Consider the following 26,887-nt stretch of genomic DNA (forward strand, 5'->3'; position numbering starts at 1 on the left):
CCATCCATATTGTCACAGTGGCAGGATTTCCTTCTTTCTCATGGCTGAGTGATACTCCATTACACACACACACACACACACACACACACACGCACACGTCTTCTTTATCCATTCATCATTAATGGACACGTAGTTGTTTCCATATTATGGCTATTGTAAATAATGCTGCAATCAAAATGGGAATGTAAACCATGAGAGATTCGTAACTTTGGGAAACAAACAAAGGGTTGCGGAAAGGGTAGGTGGGTGTCGGGATGAGGAAACTGGGTGACGGGCACTGAGGAGGGCACTTGATGGGATGAGCACTGGGTGTTATATGTTGGCAAATCAAATTTAAATTTAAAAAATGTAAAAAAAAAAACAACAAAAAAAATGGGAATGCAGATACCTTTCTGACACTAATAATTGACAAAGGAGCCAAGAACGCTTAATGGAGAAGGGATAGTTTCTTCAACAAATGGTGTTGGGAAAATTGGATAATTACATGCAGAAAAATTTGGTTGGGCCTCTATCTTACACTACTCATAAAAATTAACTTGAAATGGATTAAAGACTTCTACATAAGACTTGATACTGTAAAACTATTAGAGGAAAACGGGGAAAAATCTCCTTGACGTGGATTTTGGAAATGATTTTTTGGATATGACACCAAAAACAAAAGCAGAAATCAAGAAGCATAACTAAATCAAACTGAAAAACTTCTGCACAGCAAAAGAAACAACCAAATGAAAAGGCAACCTAGAAAATGGGAGAATATATTTGCAAATCATATATCACCTAAGGGGTTAATATCCAAAGTACATAAGGAACTCCTATAACTCAGTAACAACAACAAAATCCTATTAAATGGACAAAGGAACTAAATAGTCAATTTTCTGAATAACACATCCAGGTGGACAGCAAATTCATGAAAAGATGCTCAGCTAATCATCAGAAAACTGCAAGTTAAAAGCACAGTGAGGTATTACTCACTCATGTTAGAGTGATTATCATGACCGCAAGAAATAACAAGTGTTGGTGAAGATGTGGAAAAAAGAGAATACTTGTGCACTGTTGGTGAGAAAGTAAATTGGTTCAACCACTATGGAACACAGTATGGTGGTTCCTAAAAAAATAAAAATAGGACTACTATATGATTTAGCAATTCCACTTCTGGATAAATATCCAAAGGAAATGAAAAACATTTCATATATGTGGGATATATATATATATATATATAACAGTCCTTTGTCAGATATGAGACTATTTACTGGAATATGGTTTGCCTATTACTTTTACTAGTGGCGTGTTTTGAGTCAGGGAGTTTTAAACTTTGATGAAGTCTAATTTATTAAATGCTTTAGCTTATAAGGTTATTGCTTTATGTGACTTGTATGCGAAAACTTAGCTTAAGGAAACATATTCAAGTCATGAAGACATTTTACTGTGTTTACTTTCTGAAAGCTTTATAGCTTTAGCTTATAGAGTTAGTTTATGATTCATTTTGAATTAAATATTTTGTATGTGTGAGGTAAGTGCTGAGATTCATTTTTTTTGTAAATGGATGTACATTTCATGAAAAGACTTTCCTTTGTTCACTGGATTACTTTGGTGACTTCTTATAAAATCAGATACTTTGCATAAGTGGGAGGCCTACTTTTGGGCTCTTTATTTTGTTCATTTGACCTACTTGTTGATCTTTTTTTTTTTTTTAAGATTTTATTTATTTATTCATGAGAGACAGAGAGAGAGGGAGGCAGAGACACAGGCAGAAAGAGAAGCAGGCTCCGCGCAGGGAGCCCAATGTGGGACTCGATCCTGAGTTTCAGGGTCATGCCCTGGGCCGAAGGCAGGCGCTCAATCCCTGAGCCACCCAGGCGTCTCTACTTGTTGATCTTTATGCAAGTCTTAATTACTATAGGTATATAGTCAGTCTTGAAACAAGATAGTATAAATTCTCCAAATTTATTCTTTTTCCAGATTATTTTGAATATTCTAGGTATTTCAATTTTCATAAATATTTCGAAATTATAAACTTCTCCAAACTACTGGTGGGATTATAATTGGGATTATGTTAAATCTAGTAACAATTTGCTGTGTTGGACAATAATTGACATTTTAACAGTATCAAGGTTTCTAACCCATGAACATGGTATATGTCTTTATTTCTACTTACCTCTATTTATTATTAGATAATCTTTATTTTCCTTTAGCAATATTTTGTAATTTTGTGGGTAGGTGCTGTGCCATTTTTTGTATTAAAATTTTCCTTGAATATGTCATGAGGATTTTTTGGACACTATTTTTTTTTAATTTTTTATTTATTTATGATAGTCACAGAGAGAGAGAGAGAGAGAGAGAGAGAGAGAGAGAGAAGCAGAGACATAGGCAGAGGGAGAAGCAGGCTCCATGCACCGGGAGCCTGATGTGGGATTCGATCCCGGGTCTCCAGGATCGTGCCCTGGGCCAAAGGCAGGCGCCAAACCGCTGCGCCACCCAGTGATCCCGATTTTTTGGACACTATTTTAATGGAATTGTTTTTAATTTAATTTTTAGTAGTTTGCTGCAACATATAAAAATACAATTAATTTTTATATCTTAATCTTCTACCCTGAAATTTTGGTAACTAAATTCTTAGTTGTGATAGTTGTTTTGTAGTTTCCTGGAGATTTTCAGTGTCAACAATGATGACTTCTGCTAATAGAAGTAGTTTTATCTGTTTTCCCCCACCCCCATGTTCATTTTTTTATCCTTGCCTTATTGTAGTGGCTATAAGCTTCAATAATTTGATGAGGGTAAGTCATGAATGTGAGCATCCTTGCCTTGTTATTAATATTAGTGGGTAAGAAGCATTCAGTATTTCATTCTTAGGACTCTAGGTTTTTCAGAGATACCTTTTATCAGATTGAGCAGCTTCCTTTCTACTGCTGGTTTGCTGGAGGTGTTTATCATATCTGGTTGCTGAATTCAGTCAGATGCTTTTTTTGCATCTAATGAAATGATCATGTTGTCTTCTCCTTATTTTGTTACTATGATGAATTGCATTGATTGATTTTTAGATTTTAAACCAACCTGACAATCCTCAAATAAATCCCACTTGGGTTTTATCCTTTTATATGTTATTGAATTTAATTTGCTTATATCTTACTGGAGATTTTACATTTATACTCAAATGTTCAAAAGGAATATTATTCTGTAATTTCAGTTTTTTGTAGTATCTTTGTCAATCTCTCTTTAGGATTATAGTAGTTTCACAAATTGAGTTGGGACATTTTCCTCTATTTTCTGAAAGAGTTTGTGTAAAATTGATGTTACTTCTTTAAATGTTGAATAGGATTTATGAATGAAGCCACTGGATATGGGATTTTCTTTGTAGAGAAGCTCTTGACAACAAATTCAACTTCTTTAATAGATATAAGGCTATTCAGATTTTCTGAGATTTTTTTTCTTATGCGAATTTTGTTAAGCTGATATGTTCAAGGAATTTAGCAACTCTTTTTAGGTTAGGAAATTTGTTGGCATAAAGTAATTTGTTATATTCTAATATATCCTTTAAATTTCTATACCATCTATAATTATAACTCCTCTTTCATTTCTGATATTAGTAATTGTATCTTTCTCTTATTCCCCTGATCAGTTTATACATTCTTAGATTGTCAAGATGGAGCCATAGGTTACATTTTTAAAAATACAATTCTTTAGCTATAAATTTCCCTCTAAGTACCACTTTAGCTATATCACACAAAATTTGAAATACTATAATTTTTCTTTTTAAAAATTTATTTATTCATGAGAGACACAGAGAAAGAGCCAGAGACATACGCAGAGGGAGAAGCAGGCTCTCTGTGGGGAGCCCAATGTGGGACTCGATCCTAGGACCCTGGGATCACAATCTGAGGCCAAAGGCAGACACTCAACCACTGAGCCACCTAGGCATCCTGAAATACTATATTTTCATTAGTATTTAGTTTATAATATTTTCTAATTTCTCTTGTGATTTCTTTTTTGACTCATGAATTATTTAGGCATGCATTCTTTAATTTCCAAACATTTGGGGTTTTTTCTTTTCTTATTGTTTTTATTGTAATTTATTCAATTGTGGTCCAAGAACACACTCTGTATAATTTTAATCCATTTACATTTATTGAGACTCACTTTATGCCTAGTTTGTGGCTTATATTAGAATATACCTTGCCTACTTGAAGGAAACATGTATTTTTAAAGTCATTGGATTTATATTAAATAAATATCAGGATGACTAATGTTATTCAGATCTTCTATATTTTTACTGATTTTTAAAATCCAGTTATTTTTTCCATTTCTGAGACAGTTGTGTAAAATCTCCAAGTTTCATTGTGAGGATATCTCTCCTTCCTTTAGTTTTGTCGATTTTGCTTCTTATACTTCGAATGTTTTCTTAGACACATACACATGTATGATTGTTATGTCCTTATGATGAATTGACCCCCTTATCATTGTGAAATGTTCTTCTCTATCCCTGATAATAATACCTAATATTCACTTTGAAGCTTTTTTTCTCTGAGATTAAAATAGCCATTCTATCATATTGATAGTGTTTTCATGACATACTTTTTTCCATGCATTTACTTTAATTCTGTCTGTGGTTTTTGCATTTCACTAGTATGTAGTTAGGTCTTTTTAAAAATCTTGAAATCTTTTATTTAGTTGGAGTGTTTGGTTCATTGATAGTAAATGTAATTATTGTTATGATTTATTTTGGTCTGCCATGACTTTCTTTGTTTTCTGCTTCTCTCTTACTTTCTGCTTCTCTTTTCCTATATTATTTTGGATTAATTGAGTGTTTAGAATACCTATTTATTTATTGATCTTAGAGCTTTACTTTCTTATGTTTTAAAATTATTGCTCTAGGGATTAGAATATAAACCCTTAATTTAATTTACAGTCTCCTTAGAGTTAATCTTCAAGGTCACATTTTCCTGGTTATTTATGTGTTGAGTCATTTGAGGTTGCATCCTGGACATTGTGAATGCTATGTTGTAGGACTTTGAATTCTATTGTGTTTCTTAGAAAATAGGTTTTTAACATGCAGTTAACTTGGTTAGACTTACAATGAAACTCTTGCCTCTTGGGAAGCCACACAAATCTCAGTCCACTCATTTTTTTTCTTCACTAGACTGTTTACAGCCTGCCCCCATATAAGGATCTTTAGGGGTCAGCGAGACGTTTGGACAGAGCTCATGTGCCACATTTGAGGGTCCCTTTCTCTGGATTTCTCTGAAGAGTTGTGGCTGAGGGAATTTAGGAGTTTTGCCTATAATCTCATGGATAGTGGCTGGTTGGTTCCATAGCAACAACACACATTTAAAAATCCTAATGAAACTTTGTTTTTTATCATCTTAATGCTAAACATTTAATAGCTTATGGAAAATGGAAGCATCTCTTTCAATCCACAGCACAATTGGCACCACATAGAAGCATATCATTTTATCCTTCACATCACTGATAATTTGGTCCAGAATTCTCTGCACTCTTTTGTGGCACCCTACCAAATCTGTACATATCATGACTTCTGAATTGGTTATATCCTATCATCTTCCTTGAAAGTTTTTTTTAAGATTTTTATTTATTTATTTGATAGAGAGAACAAGCAGGGGTGGGGGATAGGTAGAGGGAGAAGGGGAAGCAGACTGCCTGCTGAGGAGCTCAACAAGGGACTCGATCCCAGGACCCTGAGATCATGCTGAGCCTAAGGCAGACACTTACCTGACTGGACCACCCAGGTGCCCCCTTGAAAGTTTTGTCTACATTTTCTGCTACACCTATGCTGCTGTTTGCCTGCTGGCTTGGCTCTAAGAACAGGCAGTCCAGGGTATAAATGTGTTAAAACTATTGTGATCCTAGATCTTTTTAAAAATGCAGACTTTCTAGAGACTCAACTTTTAAGTCATTCTTGGGTTGTAGCAGTTTCTCGATGACATCCAGATTCATGTAGAATATACACAAACATCCAGTATTCAGGATGAGGTTGGTTTACTTTCAGGCAATAGAACCTAGCTTTGTTCTGGTCAAAATACCAAATAATTACTGCCTTTCATGGTAAATGCAGATGAAGTCTGTGTGACTATTATTAACTTCAAGGTGGAGGTGGACCAGCACAGGATGATGAAAACCACCTTCCTGATATTGAATGGATATTTTGGCTTTGCTTCCTGCCTTTGGCAGGTTCAATATCTGGCATTTAGCAAGAGTTTTTAAGCAAGACATTTCATTGTTAAACTATGTCAGTAGCCTTGATTATCAGGAAAGAGCACATGTGAATGCACAGAAATCTCATTTTACTTTCATGCTGGGAGAACTTGTGCTTCCCCAATACAGTAACAGCTGTGGGCGATCCATTGATTTTTAGCAAGAATTTACTGATATATTTTTTAATAACCCTTTCTTCTATGAGTGAATTTTCTGGCAGTTATACGCCAACAGATTAGTTTCTGTCTATCCAGTGGAAACACTTTAGGTCTGGGAGTCAGGCTGACTCTGATCTGTGGTCCTTGGGATTCTTAGGAAAGTAAATTAAACACTCTGAAACTTCGTTTTCTCATCTGTGAAATGGAAAGAGAACAGAGAACCAGAGGGAACATAAGGGCTGCAGTTTTTACTTTCCAGCATGCTTTGCAGTTGTCTGTTATCATCATAAAATCCCTTTTTTAGAGAACAGCCTCCCACTCCACATGCACCCAGGACCCCTCTGCTCACTCTCTGAGCCAGCCACATGGACCAAATTCAGCTAGACTGGTGCTTGCTCTTGAGAGAGGCATTATGACTGAAGCCCAGCCATTCGGACTCTTCCCACGGAAGCAGCGGTGAAAGACTTGTTCTTTGCCCTTCATGAAAGACATGATGTAAAAAAACAGGTCTGCATGTTGGTGGCCATTTTCCAAAGCAACTGGTAAAGATTATGATCTGTTTGTTTTGTTTTGTTTTTAAGATTTTATTTATTTTGGGGAGAGAAAGAGAGAGAGCAGAGGGAAGGGCAGAGGGAGACACAGAGGGAGAGAATCTCCAGCAAGCTCTGTGATGAGCACAGAGCCCAACACAGGGCTCAATCCCAGGACCTTGACATCATAACCTGAGCCGAAACTAAGAGTCAGACCAACCAACTGCACCATCCAGGCACTCCAGGCAAAGGTCTATGCCCACCCTGTCTCAGTAAAGAAACAAACAGATGTAAGAGGTGGGTGGAGAATACAGGGTCTAGACTAGAGTGAGCAACCATGGTTCCTGAGAGCAAAATTCAAGGAATTATCACTCCCAGGGTCCTCCAAGTACAAAGTACTGAGCTGCGCTTGCTTCCTGTACTTTGTATTTTAGACTCTTTGCTTGCCTCACCCTAGATGGCCCTGCTGGTTACTGGCTGAGCTTGAGTTCTTTCAGAAACTCATATAGAAGTGCAAGCATCTGGGATCCCTGGGTGGCTCAGTGGTTTGGCACCTGCCTTTGGCCCAGGGCATGATCCTGGAGTCCCGGGATCGAGTCCCACATTGGGCTCCTGCATGGAGCCTGCTTCTCCCTCTGCCTGTTTCTCTGCTTCTCTCTCTCTCTGTGTGTGTCTCTCATGAATAAATAAATAAAATCTTAAAAAAAAAGTGCAAGCAGCTTATGAGGAGGTGAACCCAGAAAACCCTTGCCAGAGAAGGGGAGTGAGACATAGAAAGGAAGGCAGCCAGTGATGGAGCCCCTCCCAACTGTGGTGCCTGGACTCACCTCCCTGTGGGACCTCTGGGAGACAGTGCAGAGTGAGTGTGCCTGGGGGCCTCTGAGCTTAGAGAAGCTGATGCTTTTATACACAGTTCCCCCTTCTTCACCGGTGGAGGGCTGCTCCAAGCTACATTACCTCCTGTACTTGTGGCTTGTCCTGTTTAGGGTGGAAAAAGACCCCAAGAAGAGTCACAAGGGCTCATAATGAGCTGCCTGCAGTGTGTGAAGGTGAATGAGAGGGGACACAGGCAGGTACCACCAGTACAACCATCACTTGTCCTTCCAGTCTTCTGGGCTCTCCACTGTCTTGACCAGCTACGGAAACTGACATCCTGTTTTGCTTACGTGAGATCCTGTTGGGTTCCCAACATTTGCAGCCTACAGAGTCCTGACCAGTCAGAAACTCACCGTCATTGTCCTGGGAACCAAACCCTTTTTATCATCCTGTCTGAACAGCCCAGTGTGCTGGATGTTATTATCTCCCTCTTAACACATAAGATGAATCAGAGGCCCAGAGAGGATACCACTGTCACACACAGCCTGTCTTGTTTCCACAAGTCCCTCCCAAATACAGAAGTTAGATTGAAACCAGCTTTCATCCCATGCATATCAGCAGGAAACCATAATATAGGGACGAGGAGGAGAATCCCCATCAGCATCCAACAACACTGAATGTTTGATTTGGGAAGCAGCAGAGCATAGAAGAAAGAGCATGGGCTCCTGAGATGGAGAGGTCTGGGCTCAGATTCTGGCCTTGGTACTTCTGGCCATGTGCACTTAAACCCACCACAAAGCTTCTGCAAACCTCGGCTCTTTTGAAAAGAAGGTCCATAGTGTTCTTAAAGGTTTACTGTGAAAATAAAGGGGCAGAGACTGTGCAGCTCCCAGAGCCATACCTGGCATCTGGCTGGCATTTTCAAATGCCGTTTGTGTCTTCTTGAAACCAGTGTGGCTGGGATTTTCCTGCATGACCTGGTGGGTTCTGGGAAGGTTGGGGTAGTCACCTGAAGGAACCTGGAGGGAAGAAGACCTGGTTCTCTTAGCTTCACCTGGACCCCTCACAGCACATCTGGCGGAGGGGTGGTCTGCCTTCACCATCAGACTCATACTCCTGCGAGGTTAGGACATTTCATATTCAATACCCATCCCATCAGCGCCAGGCTCAGTGCTCAGCACATGGTAAAGACCCAGTAAATGCCACCTAAAGAATGGACGAGAGAGAGGAGAGAGAGCCTGTCCATGTGGAAGCTGGTTGTGTGATAAAGCATAAATCTGATCGTGTGGTTGCTGCCTCAGATGCCCAGCAGCTGCCCTACCACTCAGAACAAACACCGGTCTCTCCATGCCAGCCTGCAGGTCCCCACAATCTGGCTCGCGGGTTTTTTTTTTTTTTTTGATGCTCTTCTCCACCCTTCCCTCTTTCTGCTCATTCCACTCAATCCTTCTCATCTTCTAACATGCTAAGCTTAACTCCGATTCAGAGTCTGTATGCTTACTGCCCCCTCAGGTTTGATTGCTCTCTCCTCGTCTCTGCAAGCCTCACTCATTCCATACAGATCTCTGCTTAAGTGTCCCTCCTCACCATCTGCCTAAGTGTCCCCTCCCCCTCCCTCTTCCGAAATATACCCTCCCCCCTCCCTCTGCTTAAGTGTCCCCTCCCTCAGGGTCTTCCCTGAACACCCACCCCACTTGACCACCCACCCCCAAGTGCTTCATGTTGTAGTCCCCTTGCTTCAGAGCACCTGTTGCCACCTGGAATTCCATTATGTGTTTATTCATGAGTTCTCTTGGTTATTCGTCTCATGTGCCAGAATATAGGCTTTGTGAGGACAGCAGTATTTCCTCATTGTTCACTCTTGTATCCCTAAGCAGTATACATACAGATACCTACTACACAGTATATTTACAGATATATATATATGTACACATATATACAAAAAGCACATACATACTATGCAATGAACTAAGCAGGCACATAGAGATACACAGAGACACTAAGCAGTGTATGTGTGTATATGTACTATATACCTATATATATGCACACACATGTACATGCATATAAACACACACGCCCAGTAAGCAGTATATGTACATATGTGTGCATGTATGTATAGATACATATGCATATATATACACACACATGAAGTATATGTATATGTACACATATATAGATATATGCCCTATAAGCAGTATCTATATACTGCCTTTATATATAGTATATACCTTATATAATATATAATATTAGTATATGTATTATGCCATATGATATACTAATAATATACTTTAATATACTTTATGCTATAATTGGTATAATTATGTATAATGTATAGTATTAAAACATATGATATACAGCAATATATATGGTATATAGATACACACATTTATGTATATACATATATATGTATACCCATCAAGCAGCGTATACACATACATACACATGTGCACATACATATATACACACCCACCAAGCAGTGTGTATTTACCTATTCATGTGTGTGTATAAAGCTATACTTATATGCTATGTTTATGTATATGATACATATGTATGCATATATGAGTGAATGAGGAATTTGGCAATTAACTAGTCAGCCGATGAAGCTGGCTGGCTATTTATCTGTCTCTGGGTTGGGGTCCTGAAGTGCACCTCTGTCTCCCCTGCCACAGATTCATGTCTCACAATTGGCCCTCCGGCTATCTCAGTCCCTGGGTCTTCCTGCAGCCTTCCTCTCGGCCCTCCGCATGCACCCCTTGACCGTTCAGTGGTGGGGCAAGTCCAAGCTTTCTTCTGTGCCGGCAGAGAGTGCAGGGTGAAGTGTTCCACTCTGAGTTAACTTTGAAGTCAATAGGGCATAATTATTTTCAAGGAAGGGAGAGGAACCTTTGGCAGAACCTTCTGAGCAGCTTGCTTCCAAAGTGTCTTTCTTAGATTGGCCATTGCGCCTGCAGCTTAAAGAGCTGCAGGGTTGAAGCAAAATAAACAGGAGTTAATTAAAATTCATGGACTAGCCAGAGGCAGTCTGCACACAAAATAGCAGAGAGTGGCACAGAGTTATATGATAATAACTCTTTATGTCCCTCGAAGGAAGATTCTGGATAAGGCTGAGCTGGACTTGCACAAATGATCATCCCAGACTCCACACAGCTTTACTATGCAGCGATGATCACTTCCATGCCCAAGCATGTTATTAGTTGTCTCATTCCACATTCCAGACTTTCATCTGCATGTAAATTTGTGACATAAAAAAGTATATTTGATTAATAGTAGACTAACCAATTGAGTGACCAGACTGTAATAAATCTGTTCTGGAAAGAAATGGAGATTAGATTTTCTATATATGTTTATAAGTTTGAATGTTTAGAAACATTTGACTTGGTTTTTTTTTTTAATTTAGTGTTTTAGGGGTTTTTTTTTTCCTTTTATCTTTTAAAGTGTTAGGTCTCCAAGATGATGGTAGTATTGTGGAACACACGGCAGGAATCAAACAGGAAATATTGATGGCAACAGCTCTGTCCCGGCATCATTCTAGGTGCTTGTGATGGTGTGATGAACAACTTGGACAAGGTCCCTGATGCCACAGAGACTAACACACAAACATTAAACAAACACAGTGACATAGTGATGATAATTGCTCTGCAGAATATGTACAGAGCAGCAATCTGGGAGGATAAGACTGATTTTCTTGGAGGAGAGGGCTTAGGGAAGGTCTGAGAAGGAGATATTTAAGCTAAGACCCTATTGCTGAGAGGAAGACAGACCATGTGACGATCTGGGGAAAAAAGAACATCATGGACAAAAGGGACACCAGATGCAAAGGTCCTGTGGCAGGGACAGTTAGCAATGTAACAGCAGATGTGTGTCAGATGCTCAGCTAGCACCATGTCTGCTGCAGTGGGGGCTTGGAATACGTGGTTGGTGTCTTTAGGGAAATGCAAAAGTTTTTCAGTTTATGACCCCAGGCTTAGAAAGATGCAGCTCCAGAGTCTGGCAGAGCTGAATTGGAATTCTGGCTCAAGCAGGTGACTCTGGGCAAGTCGCCTAACTTCCTGTGCCTGTGAGCTGTTCCTCTTACCTAAGAATTGTTTTAGAATCCTTAAACATGATGCTTTTACTAGAAGCCTTTATTGTTTGCACAGACATCTTTTATAGAAGATAGAATCCATTTCTCTTTAATGAAATATTTATTCATTTCATATTAATTAGGTTGTGTTTGGCTTGAGGCATACTTTGGAGGAATTTGCTGGCTCCTAGGGATCGCTTTATTAAGAGCTAAATATAACAGAAAATGCAGGCTCACTCGTGAACGGCTTTCAGGCATCAACCAGAGCAAATGACCCATTACTGACCAATCTGACAGACCTCACTGATCTCCTGCATTTCCTGGTGTCCTCCCATTGTGATGTCTCATTCTGTCCTCGGGATGAGCATTCTCAGGCCTTCTCACGCTTATGGAGCGGTTCTTTTTTTTTTTTTTAATTTTTTATTTTTTATTGGTGTTCAATTTACTAACATACAGAATAACCCCCAGTGCCCGTCACCCATTCACCTCCACCCCCCGCCCTCCTCCCCTTCCAGCCAGTCGGAGAAGGACAAACATTATATGTTCTCATTCATTTGGGGAATATAAATAATAGTGAAAGGGAATATAAGGGAAGGGGGAAGAAATGTGTGGGAAATATCAGAAAGGGAGACAGAACGTAAAGACTGTTATGGAGTGGTTCTAACTTGCTTCACCCAAAAGGACACATTTCCAGCATCAGGGGCCTCAGAAGCACCACGGCTGGTCCTGTGGCACTTGTTCCCTTGACCTTTTTTGGCATTTCCTGACCCAGTGGGCTTCCCTGTGACTCGGGGAATAGGAGGGATCAGTGTATATGTAAACAGTGGCATTAATTCTTTTTTATAGAACACAGGATTAGCTTTTGGAACTGCCTCCAAAGCTTTCCTCTACTCTGCTGTCAGAAAGAACTCCCCTCATCCCCAAACCCCAGTTTTTCGAATTCCTTGTTTATTCTGTCTTTTATTCATTCAGTCACAATTATACACCTAGATCCACTTAATAAGTAAAGATTACTTATTTATTTGACAGCGAGAGAGAGCGAGAGAGAGAGAGAGAGTGAGAGAGAGAGAGAGAAAGCAAGCAGAGGGAGCGGCAGAGGGGGGAAGGAGAAGCAGACTCCCCGCTGAGCAAGGAGCCTGATGTGGACTCGATCCCAGGACCCTGAGATCATGACCTGAGTTGAAAGCAGGTTCCTTCATCGACTGGGCCTCCCAGGTGCCCCGCCCTTTCTTTCACCTACATCCACTTTGAAAACCCTCCAGTAGCACCTTCAAAGACACATCCAGAGTAATGTTTGACCATATATCCGGACACCGTGTCCCAGCCCAGCTGATACATAGAATTACTTGTGACAATTATGAAATTGTTCCTGGAATCTTTCTTTCTTGGGGCACTTTTACACATCCCTACGACGTTCTCTGTTCTTACCTTCATAACACATATGAAGGATGATCATAATCACAGTAGTAAATCATGTGGAAAGCGCTGAACCATGCAACCTTCATGACCACCCATTAAGATAAGGGCACTCCTATCCACATTTCACAGATGAGCAAGTTGAGAAAGCTGCTAACACATGCTAACGTGCACCAATGCATGTTCATTTCTTTACACTCCCAGGGGGGTTATGGTGATGCACTTCCTTCTCTCTCTGCCCTACACCTCTATTCTCATGAAATCAACTCTTGATGACTGAGAAATAGTCTCTTCCAGAATGTCTTTCCCTAATCCCGTAACCTGGTTAGGATTCCTCTTCTGGATCCCTTAGACTCATGTGCTCACTCCCCCCCCCCCCCCCCGTAGCACTGCCTTTTTCTAAATAATTATCCATTCATTCCTTCAGCCAGCCACACCCTATCAATCAGATGCCTGCCACATGCCAGGCACCATTCTGGTTCCTGAGGACGGAGCCGGGAACAAAAGAGGAAGAAATCCCTATCATCATTGAGTTTACGTTACAGAGGGGAGACCCACAATGGATGAACAGATAAACCAAGAAGCATGTTCAGTGACAGGAGCTCATCAGGTGGTAGAGGAAATGTGGATGGAGGAGGGGATTGCTCTCTCACGTGGAGAGGTCAGGAATGCTGACCTGATAAGATGACTCATGAGCAGAGCCTGGAGGAGGTGAGGGCCCAAGACTGGAACACATGGGGAAGGATATGGGTAATGCAGGAAAAGCAGAGAGGCCAGAGTGGGAAGTGAGCAGGGAGGACAGATGTGCATGAAGGGGAGGTAGGGCCAGGCCATGAGGGCCCCGTGGCTAACGGTGAACAGCTCTGACTTTTATTCTTGAATATTGTCTGCTTATCCCATTTAACTCAAGTTCGTGTTTTGGCAGTGTCATGTCTTCTTAACTAATGTGGCAGCAGGCCCATGGCAGGCACTTAATAACTGTTTCCTGAGTAAAATATTCATCCAGATGTGTATTTTTCTTGAGGCTGACTTTTGATTACTCCAATGAGGCCACCATTGGTCAGAGGCCACATGGGCCTTTGGTGCTTTGAAAAGTGACTGCATAGTTTGTGTATCAGATGAGAATGTTCTCAGCAGCAAGAAATGGAAAGTCTGTCTTATGGTGGTTTAAACAAAGAGGGGTTATTTTTCTCACATAACAAGAGATCTGAAAGTAGGTGACTCCATGATAACAGATTCAGCATCTCTGAAATGCCTTTGGCCTCATGGTTACAAGGGGCTACTGCAGCCCCAGACATTACATATGTGTTCCAGATAGAAAGGACAAGAAAAATGGTGAAGGGGAGAAATTGGGGCCATCTGTAGCTATTCCCTGTTATCCAGAAAGCAAGACTTCCTAGAAGCTTCCAGCAGACTAATATCTTATTGGCCAGAACTGTGGCATCCGTTGGCTGCAAGTGAGTATTTAATGGATCACGCTGCCTCCTTGAAGAAAATTGTCATCCCATTGTAGAGGAAGGAGGGGGAGGATGCATATTATGTAGTTCAGAGTCATTGTCTGCTGAAGCCAGTCTTCCTGTCGCAGAGGATATTTGAACAATGGCATCCAGCATGATCGCTCTTTTTAGTGAACCTATTTCATCCTGATTTTTTTTTCTTGCTTGTCTCCACATTGGTTGTTTCCCAGAATCTCACTCCTGCAAGCATAACCAGTGTGCTTTAATGCACACCGTGATGGTATATTCACTCAACAGCCTTTGCTAAGTTCACGGGTAGCTGGGGCAGGTGAGCAGCAGAGCGATGAGCTGAGTCCAGTCGGCGGCGGGGGGAGGTTCCAGGGGGGCTCATGGAAGGACCAGTGCCAGCCTTTGCACCTGCCTAGCTCTGGGTTCCCAGCTAGGCTCTGACCTCTGATTCTGGGGTCCCCTGAATCCCAGAGGCTGGCTTGCCTGAGCTATCAGGTGGAGGTTAGAGTGCTGACTGTCAAGGTCATTGAAGATGCAGTGGACAGGGACTTTCCTGGAGCCCAGCAAAGGGATTCTCAGTCAGCCTGCACATCAGACTTTCCGGGGAAGCTTTTAAAAACCAAAAAATCCCAGGGCCTCCCAGACCTCTGGCTGTGCTGCAGAATCCAAATCTCCAGCACTCTGAATGTGACGTGGGGCTGGAGACCCCCGGACGCCAGGGCTGTGGAGGCTTTCAAAATGCTTTGGCTCCCTTCTCAACTCCTACATGGAGATGTCTGCTTGACATGTGTGCCTTCTTTCTCGCAAGTCACCTGAAATCCACACTAGCTATAATTTCTGTCCCAGTAAATTGTGATTCATAATGATAACATCAGTTCCTAATTGAATTAGAATAATGAATGTTAATTGGGTCTTTGCCTTTTGGCAGCTTGGACGGCTTTGGCCAAAATGCTCACACTCTGCCTCTTTAACTGTGGCATTTCTCATGGAAATCTGTGCTGTGCTGTGAAGGAGCTTGGTACCACTGGGGACCCGACTCTTCTCTTTTGAAGTTGGAGATTCCCAGGACCTGGGCGGCCAATCTGCTGGAGGAGAGTACTTACTTGGCACCTGCCAGGAGCTCCTGAAGTTTCAGCAGATTCCCTCCATCACAATGTTGCCATGGGATTTGGAGCTGGGAGGAACAGAAGCCCCTCCTCTTATGCTGTCAATAGGGTGACACTAAGGATGCTGACCTGCTTGCAGCCACACAGGGCATGGTGGACATGTTGTAAATGAAATCCAGCTCCTTTCTGGACTCTACCTCAGGCCTGGGGATCAGTGTCAGGGAGGCCTTGTGATCAGGAGGCGGTGATGCCTGCAGGGAGTGAGGCCAGGGGAGGCCTGCAAGAGGGTATTCTAAGCAGAGGGAACAGAATATGCTCCTGCCAGGCGTCCAGGGCTAAGGTGACAAATTCACGTGTCTGAGCCCTGAAATTTTGGGGTTTGATAGAGAACCAGACAGTATGGCCCCTGCCTTCATGATACTTGGGTTCTGACCATTAGACAATAAACAGGGATTTATAATCCAGTGCATGAAGAAGTGCAAGATTCATAATCCAGCATGTGAAGCAGCATAGGATTCGTAATCCAGTGTGTGAAGCAGCTTGATAAAAATAGGGCTCTGGGAGCCCATTGGGAAGGGTCTAGATATCGACTTAAAGAATAAAGGGAAGCTTCCTAAAGAAAGCAATGAATGGCCACAGAGTTAGTGGGTGAGGGGGTGGGGAAGGAGGCAAGAAGTGTAGAAGGCGGTATGGTGTATTTGTGTGTGTGCATGTGTGTTTGTATATGTGCATTGTGTGTGTGTGCTCTCTGGTGTGTGCGTATGCATGTGTGTGGTGTGTGTGTGTGTGTGTGTGTGTGGTGTGTATGCACAGACACATGCATGTCAGAGGTAACATAGGCAAGGAGGGCTTGGAATGCCAAGATACAAACCTTGAATGAAGGGTCCCATTTTCTGAGTCTCATTTTTCTGAACTAGGCAAAGGGACACCTGCCGAGACCACAGCAGAGGTGGGACCGTCCAGTTAGGAAGCTCTCACCATGAAATGTTCCCGTATGAAATGTCAAGCATTAAACTCTAACCAACAGATATTGCTCTGCTCACAGAGACTCAGATGGAGAGAACACAGGCCATGGGATTGGGCTAGAATGTGGGGTCCTGGGAGGCACAGATGTTGGGAGCTGAGCGCACTCAATGCCTCCTCCTCCTCCAGGGCTCGGGTTTGGATTCCAGGCATGTCTGTCCATCTCCCACCAGCCCATGTTTACAGGGTGCCTGGGTGGCCCACACGTTGGGCTGGGTTCCATGGAGAGCTGACCATACTAGACCTGGGAGGGTCCATCCTCACCCCCAAGTGTGAGAGTGTAAGGATCACAGGGGCCCTTGGCCAAGCCGCTCAGCCACAGGTGGATGGCTATGAGGAACATCGACTGCCTGTTTGGCCTCCTTGGGTTGCCATAACTAAGAATCACAGGGTGGGTGGCTTAGAACAGAAGTTTATGTCCCAGCTCTGAAGGCTTGAGGGAGGATCCATGTGTGTGCCTCTCTCCTGGGGGGGTTGCGAGCGATCCTCAGTGTTCCTCGGTCTGTAGACGTGTCATCTCTCCAAGCTCTCCCTGCATGGTCACATCACCCTCTCCTCTATGACTTCTCACTTCTTTTCTCTTATTATGAAGACACTGGTTGGATTTTGAGCCCACTGTCATCCAGAGACATCTCATCTCAAGATTCTTGATTATATCTATAAAGGTCCTTTATCCTGGTAAGGTCACGTTCCCAGGCTCTGGGGGTTAGGAAATGGACACCTCTTGTTGAGAGAACAGCTGCTCAACCAGGAACAAAGCCTGCCTACCCTTCCCCTGCTCTTCCCCTTCTCTCTGGTTTTGTTTATTCCGTTCCCTGCACCTCAGCCACCTGCCTGAGAGAAAGCCTGGGGGTTGCTTCCAAGTGTCCCTACTTCCATGGTTCTGCAATGTGAGGGGCACCAGCCAACCACCCTAGCAGCAAACATTGCCCGGACCAGCCCAGACCCCTCCCCACAGCACCCCTGCCCTTCCTTTAGGTGAATCCTCTACGATGATTATGATGAAGGTCTGGTTATCATAGTAATAGCTGCCATTTGCGGAAGGCCTCTGTCCCAGGAACATTATATGTGCATAATGTCATGGAAGTAAAGAAGACTAGCCTCCGTGCGGCACCATAGCACACCTTCAGAGGCATCCCCTCTGAGGCCCACACAACAGTTCTTGGAGGAAGAACATATCACTCCAGTTTTACTGATGAGCAGACAGGCTCAGAGAGGGTGGATGACTTACCCATGGTCACACAGCCAAGAGCTGGATTATAAACCCTGGTCAGAATGTCTCTGGAGCCCAGACTTTCTGCATGTCTTTGCTCTTCCAGCAGACGTTCACCTCTACCCAGGGCATTAGATTTACCTTACGTCTCTGTTTCAGCCTCCATCTCCTGGTCAGGTTGATTCAGTTGTTGCTATGAACCTTGCTTGGCCAATGAGGAAGGGAGGCCAGACATAGGTGAGTGGGTCCCACTCTTGGTCAGCAGGAGGACCAAGAGCAGAGCCCAGCTCTCCTGGCCCTAGGTCCAGCCTCCTGAGTTCTGTGTTCTTGAGAAACATGGAGAACCTCTAAGATGCCTTAAAAAAATAGACCCAAGCCCTCAGTTTACCCAGGATGGAGTCAAGGTGCAGCCGCACTCATTTCATCAGTGTCGAGCTGCCAAGGCCCCATCCCTTAACACCCCCCCCTTCATTTGCTTGTGAAACCAAACTTTCAAGCTGCCCCCAACATCCTGTGCCAACTGCCCTTCCCTGCTTTGCCCTGCTAAGTCACACTGCCGAGCTCCATCCAAATCCCCAGCTCTCTTTGAAAGCTGGAATTCTAATTGCACTTTGAAGAGCCTTTTGCAGTCCCTCCCGTCCCTGTCTCTGAGCTGCATTGAGTGCCACACTCCCCAAACCCAGGAGGTAAGAGCCACCTCTTGGCACCTTTGCCTGCTATAACGAGGAGGGTCATGGAGGTCTTTAACCACCGGGCCACAGAACTGGGCCTTTGCACGGATGTGAACTAGTCACAGCCTGTGCTTCTGTAGCTGATGCGCTCAGCTGGACTTCAGGGCTCCCGGCCTCTGCTGAACATCTCTTCTGAGAAGTCACAAGAGAAGTAAGAGGGATGGGAAACCCTCCCCACTGTGTGTCGGCCTGCAGGTGTGGGTCTCAGGGACTTGGGTCCAGGCTTCTGGAAGTCTCTCCTGGGATGCCACAAAGCCAGGGTCCCCTGGCTCCTTTTGTACAACACATCTTTGCCTCCAGGTGTTTTAAATTTTCAAGTTCACTGGAAAGGAAGTTCCATGAGCCTTTAGTCTCATCCCAGTGATTTTACTGCCTGCAAGAACATCGTTCTGGAGGGTGCATGAAATGTGCTATTTAAGACCTTAAGATTCAGGATTTTTATCACCCCCTGATATACCGGGCACTTCTGCTTCCTCGGTCTCATGTAATCATTTTAGATCCCCACCCCCACCCCCCAGCCCTGCCGCCTCCAGTGGTCCAGGGTGGGCCTGGCTGACTCAGTTCAGACAGAGCCAGAGACTGGGGAGGCAGAACCGGAGCCTTTCTCCATTGTTTTGTATCTGCCTCCATCACATTCACGGTGTGTCGGAGCTAAAAGGAGTCCGGTTTCCAGCAGAGGAGCCACGTGGCATGCCGGAGAAAATCCGAGCTCCTGAGCTGAGTGCCTAGGCCCGTGGTCTCATCCCTGGCTCCTACCTCGAGTGCACTGTCCTCAGGGAGGAAGCCTGTTGATGGAAAGTGCCTGCTGGGGAGGCAGGGTATGGGTTTGAGTCCAGAGACGTGAGGAGGGTCTACACCTTCCTGGGCCTCTCTCCCTTTATCTGACAAGCGAGGATCATAATAATAGCTAGCTGTACTGGGCTGAATAGTGTCACCCAAAATTCATGTCCTCCTGGAACCTCCAAATGGAGCTTATTTGGAATAGGTCTTTGCAGACATAATTCATTAGGATGGACTCTGAATCCAATGCTGGTGTTCTTAAGAAGGAGATGAAATTTGGGCACAGATGCAGACACACAGAAGAGAGAAGGCCACAAGACGACAAAGGCCAGATGGAAGCCCATGGATGTCAGAGATGCCCAGGGGTGCTGGCTGCCACCAGAAGCCAGAAGAGGCAAGGAAGGACCCTCCCCTACAGCCTCAGGGGAGAGCTGCTGACACTTTGACTTTGCACCGCCAGCTTCTAGAACTGAGAGACAATAGGTGTCTGTTGTAAGCCACCCAGTGTGTGGTTCTGTGTCAGGGAGACCCAGGAAGTAAGGCCAGTACCTCATCCAGTGTTCGGGAAGACTGGCTAATGCAGCCCTCCTTAGGGGTTCCCCTTGCACCACACTCCTTGCTGCATGTCCTCGGGCCGCAGGTGCTCCTCTATACCCCTCCGTTTCCCTGAAAGTCTCTTCCTTTCCCATCGTTCCATTCTTGTGCTGTTGCTCTGGCACTAACTCCTCCAGGGAACCCTCTGTGATAGCCTCCTCCCACCTACCGCTGCTGCCCGGGCAAGGAGGTCACTCCAAAGTCACGCTGTCTGGGTTTGACTCTCCGTCCTGACACTTGGGGTCTTGTGGGACTCTGGGAGCAGTAATGAGTGCACTCAGGGCCACCACGTCCTCATGCTTGAGGGAAGATGAGGCTTTATTCGAGAGGCCCTTGAGCGGACTGTCAGGCAGAGCATTTGCTCAGCACTGGCCTGCAAGAAAGTGCCCGGGATCCAGGAGCTGTCATCATTGCATCACGTTCCCACCCCTGCTCTGCCAGCCCTGAGATTGAGGATCCCCGGGAGCCACTTCTCGGACTTACCCAGAGGAACAGGCAAGGGGGCTGGGGTATAGGCGCTGCTCCTGCCAGCCTTGACTCTCTGGCATCGCCGGTCTGTTGCCTGGGCAGTAAAGTGGGCAGAGAGAGTCCTTGAGCAGAGAGGAGAGCAGGGCTGGTGGACAGAGGTGTGTGCGGAGGTGGGGAGGGCCAGGGGACCCCGTGGGCACCATCACCACGGATCTCAGGACTGCGGACATCAGTGAGTTTGTTTTCCTCCTGGTCTGTGCGCTCCTTGAAGGCAGGGCTGCTCCTTCTGTCTCCTTCCCCAGCACTTCGCACACAGCCGGTGCTTCACGTAAATATTTGATAAACAGGTGCATCTGGTCACACTCCTCCATTTTACAGATGCAGACAGGTTGTGGCCTAGCCAGAGCTGCTCCGCTAGCAAGTTCTCAGAACAGAGGCTTAAACCCAGGGGTAGATGTGCAAGGAGGAGCTGACTTCTTTATTATTATTATGGTTATTATTATTATTATTATTTGTAATTGTTGGCCTGAATGTTCTCCACTTTGGCTGTTGCTCAGGTATGCATCGTGCAGAAGCGAGACACGAAGAAAATGTACGCAATGAAGTACATGAACAAGCAGAAATGCATCGAGAGGGACGAGGTTCGGAACGTCTTCCGGGAACTGCAGATCATGCAGGGGCTGGAGCACCCTTTCTTGGTCAACCTGTGGTGAGTGACTGCATGCCGGGCCCCATGGCTCTCTCACTGCAAAGAGCCACGTGCAAATCTCACTCTGCTGAGAGGAAGCTTCTCCCTGGTAGAGAGAGAGGAATGAAATTTTCTCTTTTGGATATTTTCTAGAGTTATGTTCCCCGATGGATATTTTGTGGAGTGCATTCTCTCATGAAATCTGGAAGCATCTGCTCACTTTTAATTTTAATTATATTCTCTTACCTGATGAATCACAGTTGAAAATAGATTTTGAAGAGAAGGTTTTCGTATTTCTGAGAAAAACGTGTGGAATGTTTTAACAGCTGCCCAAATAGAAGGGACTTTAGCTTTATATTTTTAATTTTTTTTAACTTTAGCTTTTTAAAACGTACCACCCATAGTGTTGATGGTAAGAATGCCTCAGGATGGCTGCCCAGGATAGATATGCTAAATTCCAAGTTCTGAATCTGGCACACACATCGTGCCATGATCCATGTTCTAGAAGTTTCTCTCCATCCCATCCCTGGCTGTCATCTCTTCTTCAAATTGTTGTGATTATGATTTAGCTGTAAGTTTTTCATAGATATAATGTGTCAGAACAAAAAGTTACTTATTATTCTTAGTTGATTGAGAGCTTTATCACAAATGAATATTTGATTTTATCAAAACTCTGTGTGTCTATTGGGATGGTATTTTCTCCCTTCTATCAATATGGTTTATTATATTGATTAATTTTTGGATGTTAATACAAACTAGTATGCCTAGTATATTTTCTAATTTTTATTAAAATCTGGTAATATTGTGTTAAGTATTTTTAATGTTTGTATTCATGAGGAATGTTGTTGTATAGTTTTTTTTTGTACATTTTACTGTAGTATCTTTGCCTGGCTTTTATATCAGAGTAATATTGATCTCACAGAATAAATTTATAAGCTGTCCAAAAAAAAAAAAAAAGCCACCTGCTGATGGTTCCCTGCCCCTGTGCATTTGCAGTGACATCTCCTCATCTTGAAACTTCCACCTGCATCTCCACCTCCTGCCCCCTCCTCTAAAGAAATCCCACATATTCCTTTTATCCAGCTTAGTAGGTATTTGGAGCAGGAGCCTTTCATCACCCACGGGCCAACCGAGTGCCCCTCACTGTCTCCACCTACTCTGGGCTTGACCCACCTAGCACAGCCTTTCCTGCGGTGATCCCAAACCCAAATCATTGGCTTACTTATCTGGCCTTATCAAGGAATCGCTTGCTCCTTGAAGGCAGTAGGGACTGTCTGGTTCTTCATTTTTGGGAGTCTCAGACACAGTCGCAGACATGTCAGAGGAGGTACTTGCTCAGTGTTCTTGGAGCTGGATTTTCTTGAAGGGGACAGAACAGGCTGTTCCAGGAAACAGATTCTGGATGTTTCATTCTGTACCTCAGTTGAGCATCATAAGTGACCCCTGATGAGAAAGTCTAGTCTGGTTCGTGTTCTGTTATGCTACCACCCATTATTTCCATTGCTCTCTACACTCAGAGGCTCTCCGAACACGGGTGATAGAACAAGGGAACATCAGTTGTCCTGCTTGAGAAAACCACAGTATGCCTGGAAACACTGCACACCTGGGCGGTGTCCTGGGGACAGGCCTAACTGTAGGTGACATGCAAGAGCTTGAGTAACAAGTGCAAGTTCTCCATATCTCCAGGCAGCGATGCACACACTCAAGTTGTTTGTGGGAAATAAACCCTTCTAGGGGACTCCTTAGCATGGACCAAGGGGTCTGGATGCAAGCCCAGACATGTGATGTGTGTTGAAGGAGGGGGTTATGTTGGAGCGGCCCCTCTGAAGGCACCACTTTCCCATGCTGTTTATGGGCTCCAAGACACGAGTTAGTGTCACACACTCATGATTACACAACTGTGCAGGGTAAAGGAGGGAGCTCTCTGCAGTTGTGGGCACCCTGGCATTGCATTTCCATCCATTGTGAGCCAGAGAGGGTGAACAGCTGCTGGATTTTATAGTCACATCTCGAACCGTCACCCATTAATGGCAATAATAATGCCCTGGCTGGGATGCCTGGGTGGCTCAGTCAGTTAAGCGTCCGACTCTTGATTTTGGCACAGGTCATGATCTCAGGGTCATAAGATTGAGCCCTACCTTGGGCTCTGCACTGGGTGTGGAGCCTGCTTGAGATTCTCTCTCTCCCCCTCTGCCTCTCCCTCTAAAAAAAATTAAGCAACTAATGCTGTGACTTACCACCAGCACTGTTAGGAGAATCAGCTGAGGGGGAGAGATATGAAAGTATGTTTTCTGTAAATGAGAATATAGCCTCCTCTAAGAGCTTATCTGTACATGCGTCTGTGAATATGTGATAGTAGACAGATGGGCAGTGAAATGCCCTTCAGCCCGTTGTCTGGACTGAGCACTTCACACGCTATTTGGCTCAGAATTCATACAGCTATTGGGCAGAAAGTTAAACTTGCTGCTGCACAAAGGAGAATCTCTTGGGTTTTATAGCTAAGGGGTCTAGAATTCCCACTGGCTTTGGTCTCTCTGTGTCTCTCTGGCTTTCCCCTGCATTAACCTTGTTTTCAGAGCTGTGGCTCGTGCTGACCACTGCTTGTTCTGACTTCTCCTGCTAGCCAAAGGGTCCCAGCAGAGGACGAAGGGCATGGGGGGCTGCACCTGGCTCGGTCTGTGCCCATTACGAATGCGGTGGGGGAGGGGGACGGGGTGGCCCCCACCTGAGTCTCTGGAAGCCAGAATGAGGAAGGAGATGGAGACCTGTGGAGGGAGACTGGAAACCATAGTGTACCTGCCAGGTGCTCAGAGCCTGCCACCTGTGCTTCCCGTCCGCATGCTGCAGCCTCGCTAACAACCCTGCAAGGTGAGGGCTGTGGGCTCCCTTTCTCAGAGAGGGGAAGCAGGGCTCAAAGCAGCTCATTGCCTGCCTGAATCACTTGAACTGTGATTCAAACTCAAGACCATCCCACTGTGCCCTGAGCTTTTCAGTTTTGTAGGAAAATGACCTTTAACATTTACTGATAAGTATCCCTAACTTCTCAGGTCCCCCAACAGCCTTGTTGGTTTCCTGCTGCCATCTGAATATTATTATCCCCAATATACAGATTGGGTAATGGAGTCATACTGTGAGTAAGTGGAGGAGATGGGACCGAAGCCAGGCTGTCTGGGTCAGCCCCTCCCCCACAGCTGCCCTGCAAAGGCCTGGCCCCTGGCCCCTGCACCCTGCAGGGAGACCCTCCTGCTAGGCCTCTGTTTGGCTGCCTCTCTGGCCTCTGCTGGAAGGGAGCATGGAATTGTTTGATGGGTTCATAAGGACACCTCCACTTTGCATTAATTATATGTCAGCTTTTCATCTCATTACAAGGAGGGTGAATTATTGCAGCCTCGGAAATCCTCACCGTGCCCCTTCTTGTTCTGCTCTTTTGCTGACGTGCTCCATAACTGGCAAGGCAAAGGCTGGGCATTGATGATTTGCATGGCAGTTGTGCCTCTGAGGAACGAATGATGTATGCTCCCAAGCACGTGATGATCCAAGTTGTTGTCAAGAGCAATATTTTCACCTATTCTGTGGTGCCGCTGCTTTGCTCTCTAGGGTGGAAGATACTCCAGGCAAAGGGAAACTGGAATGAGAAATCACACCCGGAGAAGGGTGAGGGTGAGGGTAGTGCATTGGCTGGAGCCCTGGAGAGGTGGGAGGGGAGAGGGGGACAAGGGAGAGGTGCGGAGGGGAGGAGAGAGGAGAGGAGGGTAGGAGTAGCAGGGAGGAGAGAGGAGGGGAGGAGGCAGGAGAGAGATGAGGAGGGAGAGGGGGGCAGGAGAGAGGTGGGGAGGGGAGAAGGGACAGGAGAGAGGTGATGGGGACTGTTTCAGCACTGGGGCTGAGTCTGACCTCCTGGGTTCTCATGGCAGCCCTGCTTCTCATGCTGGCGAGGCTGTAAGGGACTGAACTGTGTACCTCCACCCCCCCCCCCAATTTTTGAATCGATGCCCTGTCTTCCAGTGTGACTCTATCTGGAGATAGCCTTTGGGTGATCATTAAGGTGACATGCGGTCATTAGGGTAGGGCCCCAACACAATAGTCTGTGGCTGTGAACATGAAGAGCGTCTCTCTGCCAGGTGGGGACACAGCAAGAAGATGGCCATCTGCAAGCTGGGAGGAGGGTTCTCACCAGCACCTGGCCATGTCCACACATTGCTTGGGGGCTCCCTTCCCCAGAGCTGTGAAGAAATGACCTTCTGTGGTTGACGCCTGCCAGGTCACAGAATATAGAGGCCTTGAGAGTGAATGAATTCTCTTCTCTGTGTCTTGGTTTCCTTCTTTATAAAATGAGAAAAGAAGGATGACTATGCCATTGGGGGGCTGGAAGGACCAGAATGGGGACTACTCAGCAGGTGCCCACAGGGTCTCAGGTGAGAGGCAGCCACTGGTTCGAGGATCAGGGGTGGTGGTGATGCTCTTAGAACTACACTCAGGTGGGCCTCCACTACATGGACAACACACTCAGTCCCTCTTTCTCATTTTCAAAACCCATTTCCACTTACCAGATTGCCTACATTTACTAGACTAGCTGTTATAATGTGTTTCATTTAAAATTTCTCAGTCACCTCCCCTGCCCATTTGACTAGTCAGGTCACTGTGGGGTGAATACCTGGCAGGAGGGGATGAGGAAAGACAACCTGTAATCATTTTAGACAGCTCTCATAGTGAAGGTGTGTTTCTAGAACCTTCCTGGAGTAGCGATGCACTGAGTCAGGACACAGATCTCTCCACACCACTCTGAGCCGAGACAGAACCACTTCAATTGGAGGCTAACTCTGTTTTAAGTGCTGAGACTTTGACCAAAGCAAACTGTGTAAGGTGTTTAAATGTGGATCTGCTCTGACTGAAGCAGGGGGGACAGGAAGGCATTTGCAGAGGGGGGGGAGGACAGAGACTGGCATCCCCGCCCCCTCCACTCCCTGGAATCTGTGATGAAGGATAAAAGCCCTTTATAATCCCTAGTTCCTGAGCAACCTCATTTCCATAAAAATAATCATCTCTGGCCTTGACTATTGCTAGAGCCTCCTACCTGGCATTTCAAAGTTCGGCCACAGCTGTCTATCACCACTCTGCCCTCCCAGGGTGTCCTACTCATTTCGGGCTGCCATCACAGACTCTGATAGATGAAGCAGTGTACACAACGAGATGTAGTTCTCACAGCTCTGGAGGCTGGAAGTGATGGTCAGGATGCCAGCATGGTAGGGTCTGGTGAGGGCCTTCTTCCTGGCGTGCTGGTCTTCTTGCTGGGTCCTCTTGATGGGGCTATGGGGAGAAAGAGCTCTCTCTCTCTCCTTCCTTCTTAAAAGGGCACTAATCTTATCATGAGGGCTCCACCTGATAACCTACTTCTCACCCAAAGGCTCCATCTCCAAATACCATAACACTAGGGACTGAGGTTTCAACATACCATCTTTGGTGGAGGAAAACACAAATATTTAGGCCATAGCACAGGGCAAATCTTCCCAAAGGGCAAACCTGAGGTCACCATTTCTCTGTATAGACCCCAACGATGGTGTACCCAAACCCACAGACTTAACACCTCTCCCTGACCAGGCGTCTGACACTATGCCAGCCTCTCCCGCT

General features: G+C 45.0%; 1 protein-coding gene across 2 annotated transcripts in view; it reads left to right on the top strand.

The window, feature by feature from the left end:
• STK32B (serine/threonine kinase 32B) overlaps positions 1-26,887 on the top strand; it is a 385,348-nt gene that overhangs the window by 109,955 nt on the left and 248,506 nt on the right. For both annotated transcript variants that reach the window (XM_072806445.1, XM_072806448.1), the window contains exon 3: positions 21,129-21,280. In XM_072806445.1, the coding sequence (XP_072662546.1) occupies positions 21,129-21,280 (152 nt within the window). The remainder of the gene's footprint in view (positions 1-21,128; positions 21,281-26,887) is intronic.

Source organism: Canis lupus, chromosome 2 (genome assembly GCF_048164855.1).
Source record: "Canis lupus baileyi chromosome 2, mCanLup2.hap1, whole genome shotgun sequence".
Classification (NCBI taxonomy): Eukaryota; Metazoa; Chordata; class Mammalia; order Carnivora; family Canidae; genus Canis; species Canis lupus.